The sequence below is a fragment of the Zonotrichia albicollis genome, chromosome 1 (genome assembly GCF_047830755.1).
Source record: "Zonotrichia albicollis isolate bZonAlb1 chromosome 1, bZonAlb1.hap1, whole genome shotgun sequence".
Classification (NCBI taxonomy): Eukaryota; Metazoa; Chordata; class Aves; order Passeriformes; family Passerellidae; genus Zonotrichia; species Zonotrichia albicollis.
In genome coordinates, this window is record NC_133819.1 from 122042828 (window position 1) to 122055352 (window position 12525).

The 12525-nt window shown below is 39.2% G+C and overlaps 1 protein-coding gene across 8 annotated transcripts in view; it reads right to left on the reverse strand.

Moving 5' to 3' along the window:
* Positions 1–12525, reverse strand: part of EYA1 (EYA transcriptional coactivator and phosphatase 1) — a 160269-nt gene that overhangs the window by 56922 nt on the left and 90822 nt on the right. For 5 of the 8 annotated variants that reach the window (XM_074552377.1, XM_074552369.1, XM_074552419.1 and 2 more), the window contains 3 exons: positions 8739–8876; positions 2150–2232; positions 1503–1689 (listed from right to left, as the gene is read on the reverse strand). In XM_074552377.1, the coding sequence (XP_074408478.1) occupies positions 1503–1689; positions 2150–2232; positions 8739–8876 (408 nt within the window). The remainder of the gene's footprint in view (positions 1–1502; positions 1690–2149; positions 2233–8738; positions 8877–12525) is intronic. The other 3 variants (XM_074552404.1, XM_074552396.1, XM_074552382.1) reach the window with 1 other exon arrangement.

Genomic DNA, 12525 nt, shown 5'->3' on the forward strand with positions numbered 1-12525 from the left:
TCTTAAAAAGGAACTGAGAAAAGTTCTGTTCAGGCTTATAGAGTACAGAAAACTATTTAAATAGGAGGACAGTCTTTAAGTCACCAAGTTTGAGCTTGGGAATATTACACCTCCTCTCTTCATATGCACATTTACTATAGCTTTTAGGAAGTAAATGCTATAGTAAAGATCAATTAGAAAAATGCATGCAAAAATTTTGCAAAAGATCAAGACACAGATGATACAATGATTCAATTTTAGTATCTTGATAACGGCTAAAACTTGATCATCATAGGGTTTTGGGCTAAAGAGGAACTTAACTGCTTCCAACTTAAAAAGAAAAGAAAACAAAATCACAAGAAAACAAAAGCAAAAAATTTTTAACAAGTGAAAAGCAGGATAATTACGCAGACATCAATATGCATCCACATCTAAATGCCACAGACCCCAATAAGCACTCACATATTTAGAAAGATTCCTTTCTCAAATACAGTGCACACACATAACCTGGTGTATATAAAAGCACACACCAGCTGTATTTTCTTCCTTACTTGCAACAAATGTCTCAAAAAAGACAACCCTGCATAACATTTTCTTCTGGTGCACACTCATGCAGAAAAGCAACAGAGGCCTAGCAAATTATAGTAAAATTCAGCATTGCACATGGAAGATCAGTGCCATCAAGTGCTTCAAGAGAACTAAAACCAACCTCATCCCAAAGAAGCCAGAAACAAAACCACCTGATACCACTGCCAAATCATAACTGCTTCTTCCTGCATTACTAAGAAACACATCTGCAACCTTGGAATTTCTCTCTGACAGACTTCATACCTCTGCCACCTACTAATGACTGACACACCTGATCTTTTAAAAAGATGGATTTTAACTTTTTTTAATAATGACAAAAGTATTTTTCACCACTCATTTCCAAAAACAGCTGGAGCAGTTTGGCATAAATGTTCAAAAAGTATTTCAACTAGTAAAAGACTGCCAAACTCCACCAAGAAAGGTAAAATGACTGGGAAAAAAGAATAAGCCACTGAAAATCTTTTCTTAAAATGGAAACACTTGTGCAATTTCCACTCTCCATTGCAAGCATTATTATGTCCTCTGAAATAAAGAACTCAAAAGCTCTCTTTCAAGTAGACAGTTGGGTTATGGTTTGAAAGCCTCTTGATTTCAGTTTTAAGAAAAATCAAAGGGGTTTATCTTAATGAATACAGAGCTTAAAAACACCAGGTTCTTGTTTACTCTGTTAAGACTTATTCATACCCTGCAATTTTTAACACACTTTGCAAATAAATACAAACAGCTTGTATTCCAGATAAGCTTTAAAACTGTTACTGATCCTCTTTTTTCTTTACTCTATTTTCTGTTAAAATCTGTCCAAGATATGCCACAGGCTCAGGATTAAGAAATAATAATAAAAAAAAATCAACCATTACACAAAAAAAAATCCAATTCAATCCCCTTTCAACTTACAAAAATGTGCCTCATAGGGACCATAAAATCCATGTAATTACCTGCTGCAGGATCTGTAACTGCTTGACTGGTGATGCCAGATGGTGGTTCTTGGAGCTGGTATGTTGCATTTGTGGAGGGTGTCGTAGGGCTGGTGTTGCTGTTTGTCATGTAATGTGAAGGGTACGGTGAGCTATTGTAATACTGTGCATATTGGCCCTGGCCAAAACTGGGATAGGAGGGATATTCCTGCAAGACAAAAAAGCAACTGAGTAGTCCATCAAAGTTTTGCTACTTTTCAGTATAAATTCCAAAATATAACTACAAACACATGTCAGACTTTGAGCACGTATGCTTCCTGGACTGGATGCTGTAGGACCTAAAACTGTGAGGCAGTAAAATGAAATCTAAATTACACATAATTTAGTATGTCTTCTCATACAGGCAGTTTATTATTATCTTATTCACACTGCTGAAGATGTGTGAATTATTATTATCTTATTCACACTGCTAAAGATGTGTGAATAAGAACATTAACCTCTGACAATTAGCTCTAAGATGACAGATTGAAGAAAAACATTTATAAACATTTTAGTTTGATTTGAAAGATGACAATTTCTTTCAACAAACTATTTAAGAGCTATATTTTTTCAGCAGATGAGAATTCTAAGTTTGCCAAAGCTTGCTGAACTCCTATTAACAAATTTACCTGCTGTGAACTATTAAATCCAGTAGAATTTGTGAGTGAATTATTTCCTGCATATATTCCTGATGATGTTGTAAAACTGCTGCCTGAAATGAAAGGAAAACTTATGTGAATTACTAAAACAAAGTATTGGAAAATAACTTATATCACACAATTATATCATAACATTATGGCATATTTGTAATATTTCCCATATGTTGACCGATTCAGCTCTATAACATGTTAATACTTAGAAAGTGATAATTCATAGTTCTTACACTCTGTGTTTCATTATTACAATAAAAAAGTCCCCTTGAAATTTAGACTGGAATTTTGGACCCACCTCAGGTCTCATTGAAAATTCAGCTATCACACCTCTTTAAATAACACCCAGCACTGTGGAAGTAATGAGGGTTTCTTTACTTCTTTGTTTTTGTTTTTTTTTTTTTTGTTGTTGTTGAACAATAAGGGCTTGTCCCGAGAGACACCATCTCCCCTCATGAAAACCTGGTGGCTCTGTTTCTCCTGCCACCTTTGAGAACTGTGTCCTCTCCCCTCCCTGAGCCTCAGCCCCTCACAGGAGCAGCAAAAGCCATAACTGTCTGCTCCAAACAGCTCAATCCCACTGCAAAGCCATTAGGACTCACTAATCGATCAGAGACAGCCTTGGGCTGCAAACCTCCCCTCTTTTGACAGAGTGTACTGGGCATGACACAAGAGAAAAAAAAGTACCTCTCTGAAAAGGGAGCCCCAAGATGGAATTTAGCCCAGAGACTGAATTGCTGCCTTCATCTCCCTCCTCCAGCTTTCATGAGCCACCAAAAATAGACAGATGGGGCTCTCTAATACCCAACCTGAGAAGCTGTTCCACTAAAAGGGCAGCAACCCCCTTTCAGCTGTCTTGCCCTTGCTGGCTGTAACCCAGGAGTGACACAGCCACCAGCTGAGACATATGGATGCACAGGGTGAAGCTACATAAGCCACCACAAAGTCTGTAATGAGGCAACCTCTTGAACCCATACAGCAGGAGAGCACCAGTCAGCACAGGTTATTAAAGTGCACAGGTTGTTTACAGCCTCCCTCACCACCCAAATCTGCCTCAGTGCAAAGATATACAGAGACCTTGGGGGTAAAACTTGCAGGTAAGCAAAGGAGACAAGGAGGGATGAAAATCAGCAGGGAGTCAGACACACAGATGCACAATCCTCTGATGTACCTGACACAACTCAATTAATAACCAAACCCAAAAAGAGGTTACTCATTGGGAGAAGCAACATTTCTTGCAAATCCAGAGGACAGAATGCAGGCAGAGGTCCGTACTTATTACAACCCCTTAAGGACATTTGTCCCTCAAAATGCTATTTACTTTTCTTAAACAAAAACCACCAGACCAATAGGTATTGTAGCTATGAGAAGTCAGAAGGAAAAATATTTAAATGTTTTGACTGCAAAAGTTACTAAAACCACATACAAGGTAAGTCTGAAAGAAATAGATGAGAAGTTCAATAGCAGTGGGAGTAAAGGGTGAAGCTTAAACCTAATGTATGAAATAACTATAAACATTTATCTTCTATCTTCCACTAGTACAAAATCTCTGATTGTTGATAGATGCTACTAATCCTGTGAACTAAAATCAGATTACTTCAGCAGAAGAGTTGACATCCAAGTTTAGCAGATAGTTCAGATAAACAGTACTAATGAGAAAAACATGTTGTTTTAAATTTAATTTAAAATTGGAAAACAGATGTTATTTTTTTATTGTGACAAACACGAAAGCCAAAATACATCTGAAAAATATTTTAAATTACAATTTGAAATAATATTTTATTTCTAATAGTGCTCTGGCTGGAAAAATATAAATCACTGTGTCTCTTCTTATTTCTATAGGATTTTTTGCAGAAGCAGTAATACATTCAAAACCAGGTTTTAAAGGCACGCAGCTTGAGCCACTCTAAAAAGATATAAAAGGCCTCTCAAAGTCATAAGTAGAAAAAAAACCCAGACTTTGTTTAAGGAATATATTGTCTTTCCTCAGAAAGTTTGGAAAATAATTTGCAAGAGCAAATGAGAAAAGTAATTACATACCAGCCAGCATCTCTCCCTCTCAGACAAAGACACACACACAGTAACATGCAGATCTCTCTTTCATCTCATGGTCAGCACTGGCTTCTATGGAGGAGGGGTAAGGGTCTCCTAGACCGTAACAAACGTGAAGCAGGTTTCTCAGAAACAGCTCTGTGGGCCACCCAGAACTACAGGCCTGAAGTTGTTTTTAAAATAGTCCTGATTTTGCAAATTGTTTTTTAAATATTCAGCCATAACATGGCATAGAGCCGCTATCCTGCCTCAGCCGAACAAACACAAAAATAAGAATCACTACAAAGCATGCAAGATTTACAGCCCTAAGTTGGCTGGCTACATAGCTTTAAAATGTGATAAAAGCTGTAAATTGCAGGTCAAAGGTCTATTTTGCAAAGAGCTCTGACCCACATTAAAGCTGGGAATCCCAGTCAGCATCGGAAGGCGGCCGGACCCTGCTGGGAGTAGGGCGCGCTCCAGGTGCGGGGCGCGCCCTGTGCCGCCGCAGGCACGGGGTAAGGTCCTCCCCCGTGTATTGGGACAGAAGCCCATTTGCCTTCCTAGCTCAGCCTCCTTGCCATGGGCTATGTCTATCATCAGGGTACAATGTATGTGGCAGAAGTTTAGTTCAGCTCTCTTGGGAAAGCCTTAGACGGCCAGATGGGCTATTTAAGCTCAAGGTTTCTTCCGTTTGCTTACAGTGTTTAAAAATCCTTGGCAAACTCCCCCTTGTTGTCCTAGTAACTGCTTAGCCATCCAGCACAATATTTTTATACTGTATAATAATAACCAAATACCTTAACATTTACTTTTTTACGGCTGAATTCCCAAACCAATGGGATAGTTATGCTCTATCATCACAGCCTCGGTTACTAAAACAATGCCAGTGCTCATCACAGGTCTAGCACCCTTCCGGTGGTAGGGTACTCGGTGGAGGGTACAAACCATGCTTTTTATCACAATCAAAGGAGACCCAAATAAGACATTTGCAAATGGTGTTCTTTCCTTGCTGTTTTCCCCAGCCCTTCTCCACTCCATTTATCCTCACTGTGCAATCCTTATAAATCTGCCAATATAGGAACAAGGGCCCATTCCCACAGCCATTAGTCATGTAAGTGGTCTTTCAACATCTATGAAGCAACTTATATGAAAAACAGCTTAAGGAACACACTCGTTAAATAAAGTAAGGGGGAGGAGGGGGAGAGGGGAGTGGGGAGATGGGTCACAGAACTGCCTGAATCCTCTTGTCACCTTCTCCCCTATGCACTCTGTTAATGAGATTATAAATTTGTGACAAACAAAAATCCAATTACCAGAATAAACTTAGCAAGGAGTCACAGGCAGCAATTCTCCTTACAATTTTCATAAGCTGGCAGCCTCTCCCCCCACTATTGTTGGGTGACTAATGACACTGTAATTTTAGCAGGGTCAGGAAAAGCACTGGGTTTAATTGGCTGCACACGCACCGCGAGGCAGCATCTCTGCATTGCAGGCAGACATCCATCCCAGGGAGAGGAACCAGAATTAACTCCAAAGCTTTGGAGCACGAGGTAACCCCAGTCAGGGAACACGAGCAGGACAACTGCAAGGCCGCTAGGAAATCCCTTTTGCCGCAGGCAGGAATGCCAGCAGGGCCCCGAGCCGCTGTCATGTAACGCTCGGCTGCGGAGTAGGTTGTGGGATCCATTATCTCCATTTAGCAGCTCAGCAGCTGCACGCAGGAGATGAAGAGCAGCTATTGCAGGCTATGACAAGGCTGGGGCTGCAGCCTGCCCATATACTGCTAGAGGGAAAAGGGAGAATAAACTCATTTTCCTCTCTGGAGGTTTCTGCACAAACAACTGAACAGCAGCAGCAATAACTCCGTCTTCTGTCATGAGAATCAATTTTGTCCTTAAATAATAGTTGAAATTATGAATAGGTTCTCCTTCTGAAATTAAATCAGGAAACAGAAACAAATGTTCCTGTTTACTTTCAACAGCTGTTCAATCAAAAGGAAGAATTAAGTCAATTTAGAGTTGTTTCAAATACACAAGTTTACTTAATGAAAATATCACAAAGACATATATTCTCACATGTAGTACAGACATATATTGTCAAACATTTAACTGCAAGAAGGACCTGTTCAGAAATGTGATTCTTTTCTACTTAGCAACTAACAACTCCTCCAGTCCTTTCATTTGAAATATTCCCCTTATTTCCAATCTTGTGGTCTCTAAGGTTTCTGTAGAAGACCAGTCCTTCCCTCACCCACACATTGTGCTGTTTATGAGCACAACAGAAAGGACATACACACCACAGGGATGCTCCAAGTCTGACCTGTGGCTTTCTGCCCAAGCCAGACTGTCAGTGATCCATTGACTTCCACAGGTGGGCAGCTCTCAGCCCAAGCACAGCACAGCTAGAGCACAACCCAGAATAAGACCTCCCTCCCCCCTAAGCCCTGCAGACAATTCAATCATTAAATCAATGCTTCTGATTCTTTTCCTATTAGAGCTTCCCAACTGGGTCATCTTTAACATATTTCTTTTTGCAGAATATTTTAAGATCCTTGCTTCTCAAAGTATACAGGGAAATGCTTTTCAAGATGTTACCGTTCTATCTCTTGACAACTGTCATCCTTTGCTGAGCTTGAAAATTCTGTTTGTATATAGCAAAGAAAAAAAAAGCAATACCCTTTATGGCGGACTTTATGCAGCCTATTGACAGAGTCCAAGCTTTGCACCACTAATGCCAGCATTCACATTACTTACAGCTTTTACTTAAAATTTTCCAAGCACTCTCTACATTATCCTTTGCTGCTCCCTCTTCCCTCCCTCTGTTGAATGAGTTTCCCATATACATCTGCAAAACTATTTCCCTTCCCTCCCTAAAATCCCTTTTTATTGACATCCCTCTGCTTGAAATCTTTCAAAAAACACCTTTAGAGCTGTTAGATAACCAGTATGGGGTGCCAACTGTATATTATACATAAGCAGTGTCAGCTTTATTGTTTCATTAGGCTCTTCTAGTCTCTGTGTTTAATTTTAGCCTCCAACTTCTATGGACTATATTTTTATTTGCCTGTAGAAGTTAACAGGATCCCAGTATATGACTGTGGCATGAAGGCACTACTGCAATAGAAATTATAGGCAGCCCAGACATGATTTTTCAGTCACAGTATTTTCTAGTAACTGTGAATTATCAGTTCCTTAAAAGCTGAAATGTTGATTCAGAAGTTCATATTAGCTGCCGCTGGCAAACATTTTGAGCTTTCTCCTACAGAGAGGCAGGATTTTTGGAGGGGGGAAGGTGGGTGTGGAGGTAGGTGTGGAGGTGTGTTTGTTTGAGTTCTTTTGTGTAGCTGCCTGCAGAAAGCAAAACCAGTAACCTTGTTTGGTTATATTTACTCTGATGAGGAGAAGATCATCACTATTCAGCATGTAGATGAAAATCCATGTGCTACTCTGGTCCTGTCCCTCTTGCTTGTCAGAGCACGCTATAAATCAGCAATATTTGAGATGTCAGAGGGTTACTTCTGCCCTGTGGAGCTACTCAACACGCAGTTCAAAATGAGATTAAAAAAAATGCAACAAAAAACACCTCTCTTGAGCCTGATCAATATATCCTTAAAGCTGTGGAACAAAAGCAAAATTGTATTCACTTAGTCTGTGAAAGCACTTCTGACTCAAGACATTTCATGGAGTGTTTACTTGCTGACACACAGTTTAGACTGAGCTTGATAATATACAAAAGTGCAAAACTTATAAAAAAATTTGGTCCATTGATTGATGACTTATTTCAACAATTCCAAAATCACAACACACCTGATATCTACTGCCAAATTCAGGGGTGAAAAGGCCTGCAGCAGACTTCTCAAAAAAACTATTTCTGGTAAACAAAGATTTTTTAAAATATCTGTTAAATGGGAACAATCCCGAACCAGGCACAACCAGTGACTTCTCAATAGAGAAGAGGGAAAAGGAATTGGGAGAACAAGGTGGAAAGACATTAAGTAAACTAAACAGGCAAGTACAGCTACAAAATATAATTGATAATAATAGCCTGCACATACAAAGACTTACAGCTTTTAAATAGACTTCAAAGAAACAGACTTCAATCATTACTTAGCTACCTCCACAGCTGCAGTAGGTATTTTTATCCTCTTCTCCCTCCTCAAACACGCTCAGGTGTCAAATTATATTTGGCACTTCCTAAATTCATAATCCTGTCACGTTTTACAGGACTAGCTTTGTCTCATTCACTATTTGCTAAACTGTTGCTATTCAGAGAAACATTTTTTTACTGTAACAACACTAGAATATTTCACTCTTTAAAATTTAATGAAGCAAGGGGTCTTCTAAACTGCTGAGAGCGGGCCTGTTGCTCTCTCAGCAAAGGCAATCATCATTTCATCAACAACTTCAATAAAATCAGAGCTAAGAGATCAAGCAAACATTCATTTTTATTCTAGGAATATAACAAAATAAGGAGGAAAAAACCCCACCACAGCATTAACTACAGCTAATTAATGGTAATATCTGTTTATACAGACCTTGCATCTGGTAGCTATAGGGAGCCTGTCCAGGTTGAGGTGTGCTAAAGCTGGCACCATAGCTGAGAAATCCTGTTTGTCCAGGTGACTGTGACTGTGCCAATCCACCTTCTGTCTTGATGCCTGCCCACAATGCACCTAAATCAGTTAGTGACAGCAAATCTATTTGTTCATATTCAAACAGGGATGGAAAATAAAATCACTTAATTAACAGCCATTTTAACATATACCCACTATTGCCTGAGAGAATAAATATTGAGAGCATACACAAATTAATAAGGTAATGGCAGTCTAAGAGCACACTGAAAACTGAAGTTCACCAGGGAAAGGTTAAATTCAAAACTGTGTTTCCAATAACTGCAAAAGAAATTTATACATGAACAGGAAGTTGCATTATTCCTTTTTTCCTCTCCTGCCAGAGGCAAACTTTTCCATATATTCATGACATTACACAGAGGTAGATTAGCAACTTTATATGAATTTAATGAAGCATAGCATAGCCAAGCTCTCCTGCCATCTACCCATTAATGACATAAATGAAAATTGCATTGGATATTATTCCTACATAAAAATCACACAGCTCCAAGAATGGTTTTTTTAAGAATTAGAAGTGGATAAAGAAAACTAGCAGTATTAAGTGCAATGATGATTTTTTCAAAGGTAATTAAATATTAATTCAGTTCTTTAACAAATAAACACCTAAGAGACAGGAACTATTCCTGAAGCAATCTCTTGAACTGGGAAAAACATAGCAGAGTCATTAATCTGCACTGGTGGAGAAATCATTACACAGCACATAACTCTCTCACTTCCACATTTAGTTATAAAATAATCCAAAGTCTGATCAGTGAATGACTTGCTGCCCAGTTTCAGTGATTCTTCCCTCAATTTGTAAGGCAATAAGCAAGCAAATATCAGCAGACAAAATACTGAGGAAATGCACACAATTCAGCCTCTGTCTCTTAGTTTTAATTATAAGTTTGTCCCGACATGAACTACCATTTAAAAATAATTATAGCCAAAGTAATGGAAAAGTGATACAATATTCTTAGGTTTCACAATGGCATTCAGTGATTACTCATTGTTCAGAAACCAACAATATTTGAACTGGATTTACTAAGTGTGAATTAGTAACATTCATTTGAAAATTATTGTTAATGTAAGTTCATTTCCTGGTTGGATTTTTCTTTAGACAATATTCAACAATGTTTCAAGGTAGGAGTGGGCTCTGAAACTAATGCGTTGGCAAAACTTCAATACCTCCCTATATACAAATGGCAGCATATTTTCTATCATCTAAGTAATTATTTTTCAACTGTTGTGATTAATTAACCTCAATTCCTTCTGCCAGACCTTTTAACTGCTGAGCTAAACCTGTTTGCTTGTTTTTCCCTGATGCTTACTTGATTCTTCTGTTTCATGTTACAATTAAGCAGTTCGAATGATGAATCTCGACACCTCATTTCCAAGGGGAAACTCCTGCTGTGGATGGTTTGGTATCAACAATCCCTATTTGTTATCTGTTTAAGGACTTCTGAAATGCTGATTAAATATGGCTTAGAGAAAGTTTAACAAATCAAGCATTAAATTTCTAGTCTAAATTTCCCTTAGCAGCCTGATACAACTCTCCATCTCAGACGGAGCAGGAGATGATCAAAAGCAGCAGTAGGAGGATGCCACTTGAGTGAAGACAACTTGGCACTGACATGCCCTTTTGCAAACCTCCATGCTATGAAGAGCCTTTCATCTCCTGGGATTTACTCTCACACTTGCTCTCATCCCCAAAGCCTTCACTCATCAAACCTTGATGCTCCCTTCTCCCAAGTCTAATGTACTCAAGGAAGTGAGAAGGGACAGTGACACAAGAGGACTGCCAGGATTTGGAAGGTAAAGAAGTCGGGAAGCAAAGCCTGTGCTAGATGCTGGTGCTGGAGCAGGCAGGAGGAAAGAGCTTCAGGAAATTCTCCAGCCTCCTCAGGGGCTTTGCAGATGAAGCAGAGCCAGGAGCCCCAGGGCAGCAGCTGTCAATGGCATTCCCCTCCACCCCCCTTCCTGCCTGCATGGCTGCATGGCTGTGGAGGTGGGGAACTGGAAAAATGAGGAGGCTAGAGGTACAGCTGAGCACCTTCCCAAACTCTGCTCTAGAGAGAAAACCTGAGGCAGGCTGATACAGAAAATCACAAATACTCTTTCTTCCAGTAGACCCAGAGTAAAGAAACAAAAAGAAAGAGGCCTCAACTCAGTTTTTTCTTTCACATAGGCATAAGTCTCCCTTTATACCGCTGTAAGATTTCTGCCTGGAAAAAAGAAAGGCAAGACAGAGAGTACATGGGGTCTAAACTGCAGATCAAATAGTAGAATTCTGGTTCTAAGCACGGCTTCAGCTCTTGCCTATTGTAAATGAGTGTCCTAATGCTCCCCAATTTCATTTGGGAGCACAGATTATATGGCATGCCTTAAATAAGCAAAAAATATATGTTAAGTCCTAAAACTTTTTAATAGTTATTTGCTTTTAAATATAACTCCTATAAAGGACATCAGAAGGAGCACCTTAGCACCAGCCACAAGGCACAAGCCTGAAAAGAACCAAGCACATAAAAATTCTCTTGGCTCAGGAGCTGAGGATTTCAGTGGTCAGAAGTAACCTCTGCAATGTAAAACATTGCAAATTTATCTGAAGTCCTAGGCATGGGGGATGGACTAGGCAAAAAACCAAACCAAAACAAAAGAGCAGGCAGGCATGTTAACCCCCACAAGCAGTTGCCAAGTAAAGCAACTCTCAATTACAGCTCCAACGACAGTGAGACAGCTAAACTCAAGTAGTGAAATCAAGGCCTGACTGAAGTCAATGGGAATTTTAGAGTTGACTTCAGTGAAGTCAGGATTTAATCCAGAGGAACCAAGGAAAAAACAAAAAAGTCAGTTTGGGCTGCCCAAACCTAGCAGTCAGCCAAGTATGAACACGAGGTGTCCACAGGAGAAACAGGTCAACAAAAGCAGGGTGGGGAAAAGGGCTGTTTGTTATCATCCCCCCTGGTCCAGATGGAATTAGCAGACAAACTCTCATCAGCAACAGGAGCTCTTGTGTGTGTGTCTGTGTCTGTGTGTCTGTGTGTGTCCAAGACTTCTCATCTCACAGTGTAAGTTTAAAATATGTTCATTTGAACTGAAGCTGAAACATCCAATTTATCATTAGAAACCTATTTTAAAGTAAGGGAGACAATAATGTATTTCTTTTACCTGGTGTTCACCATAATCTGCCATAGAATATACTTGAGATTCAGTGGATTTTCAACTTGCAGACTTCAATATTCACCAGTTTTGCACTTAAAACTTTTAATACTTTTAAAATGAACAGCTTATATGGCAAGTTCTGTCCTTTTGGTATAAAACTTATATTATCTGAACACATTTTTACAAAATATACTGCTCAAAGCATGTGGATTGTATATTTTTAATATATTCCCCCAGAGGAATATAAGACCTATTTTCTAATAATGCATCCTTGCTGCAGCATTGCTATGTGGTCTGCCAGCAGACAGTCTGGCAGGAAAATGGTCTCACCCATGGCAGCTTGTTTTTAAATTAAAATTTTTGGGAAATATTTGCTACTTAGTACTATCTCCTTCATCAGGCAGACAGAGCTTTAGTGGCAATTTACCTCAATTTTCACCTCCAGGGAGTTTTAAAACATTGGAAAATGAGATTTTTTTTTTTGATGGAGGCATTTTTGAATCAGTTTTTTTGCCTGCTGAAAATCAGCACAGCCTCAAAGATTCATCCGGGT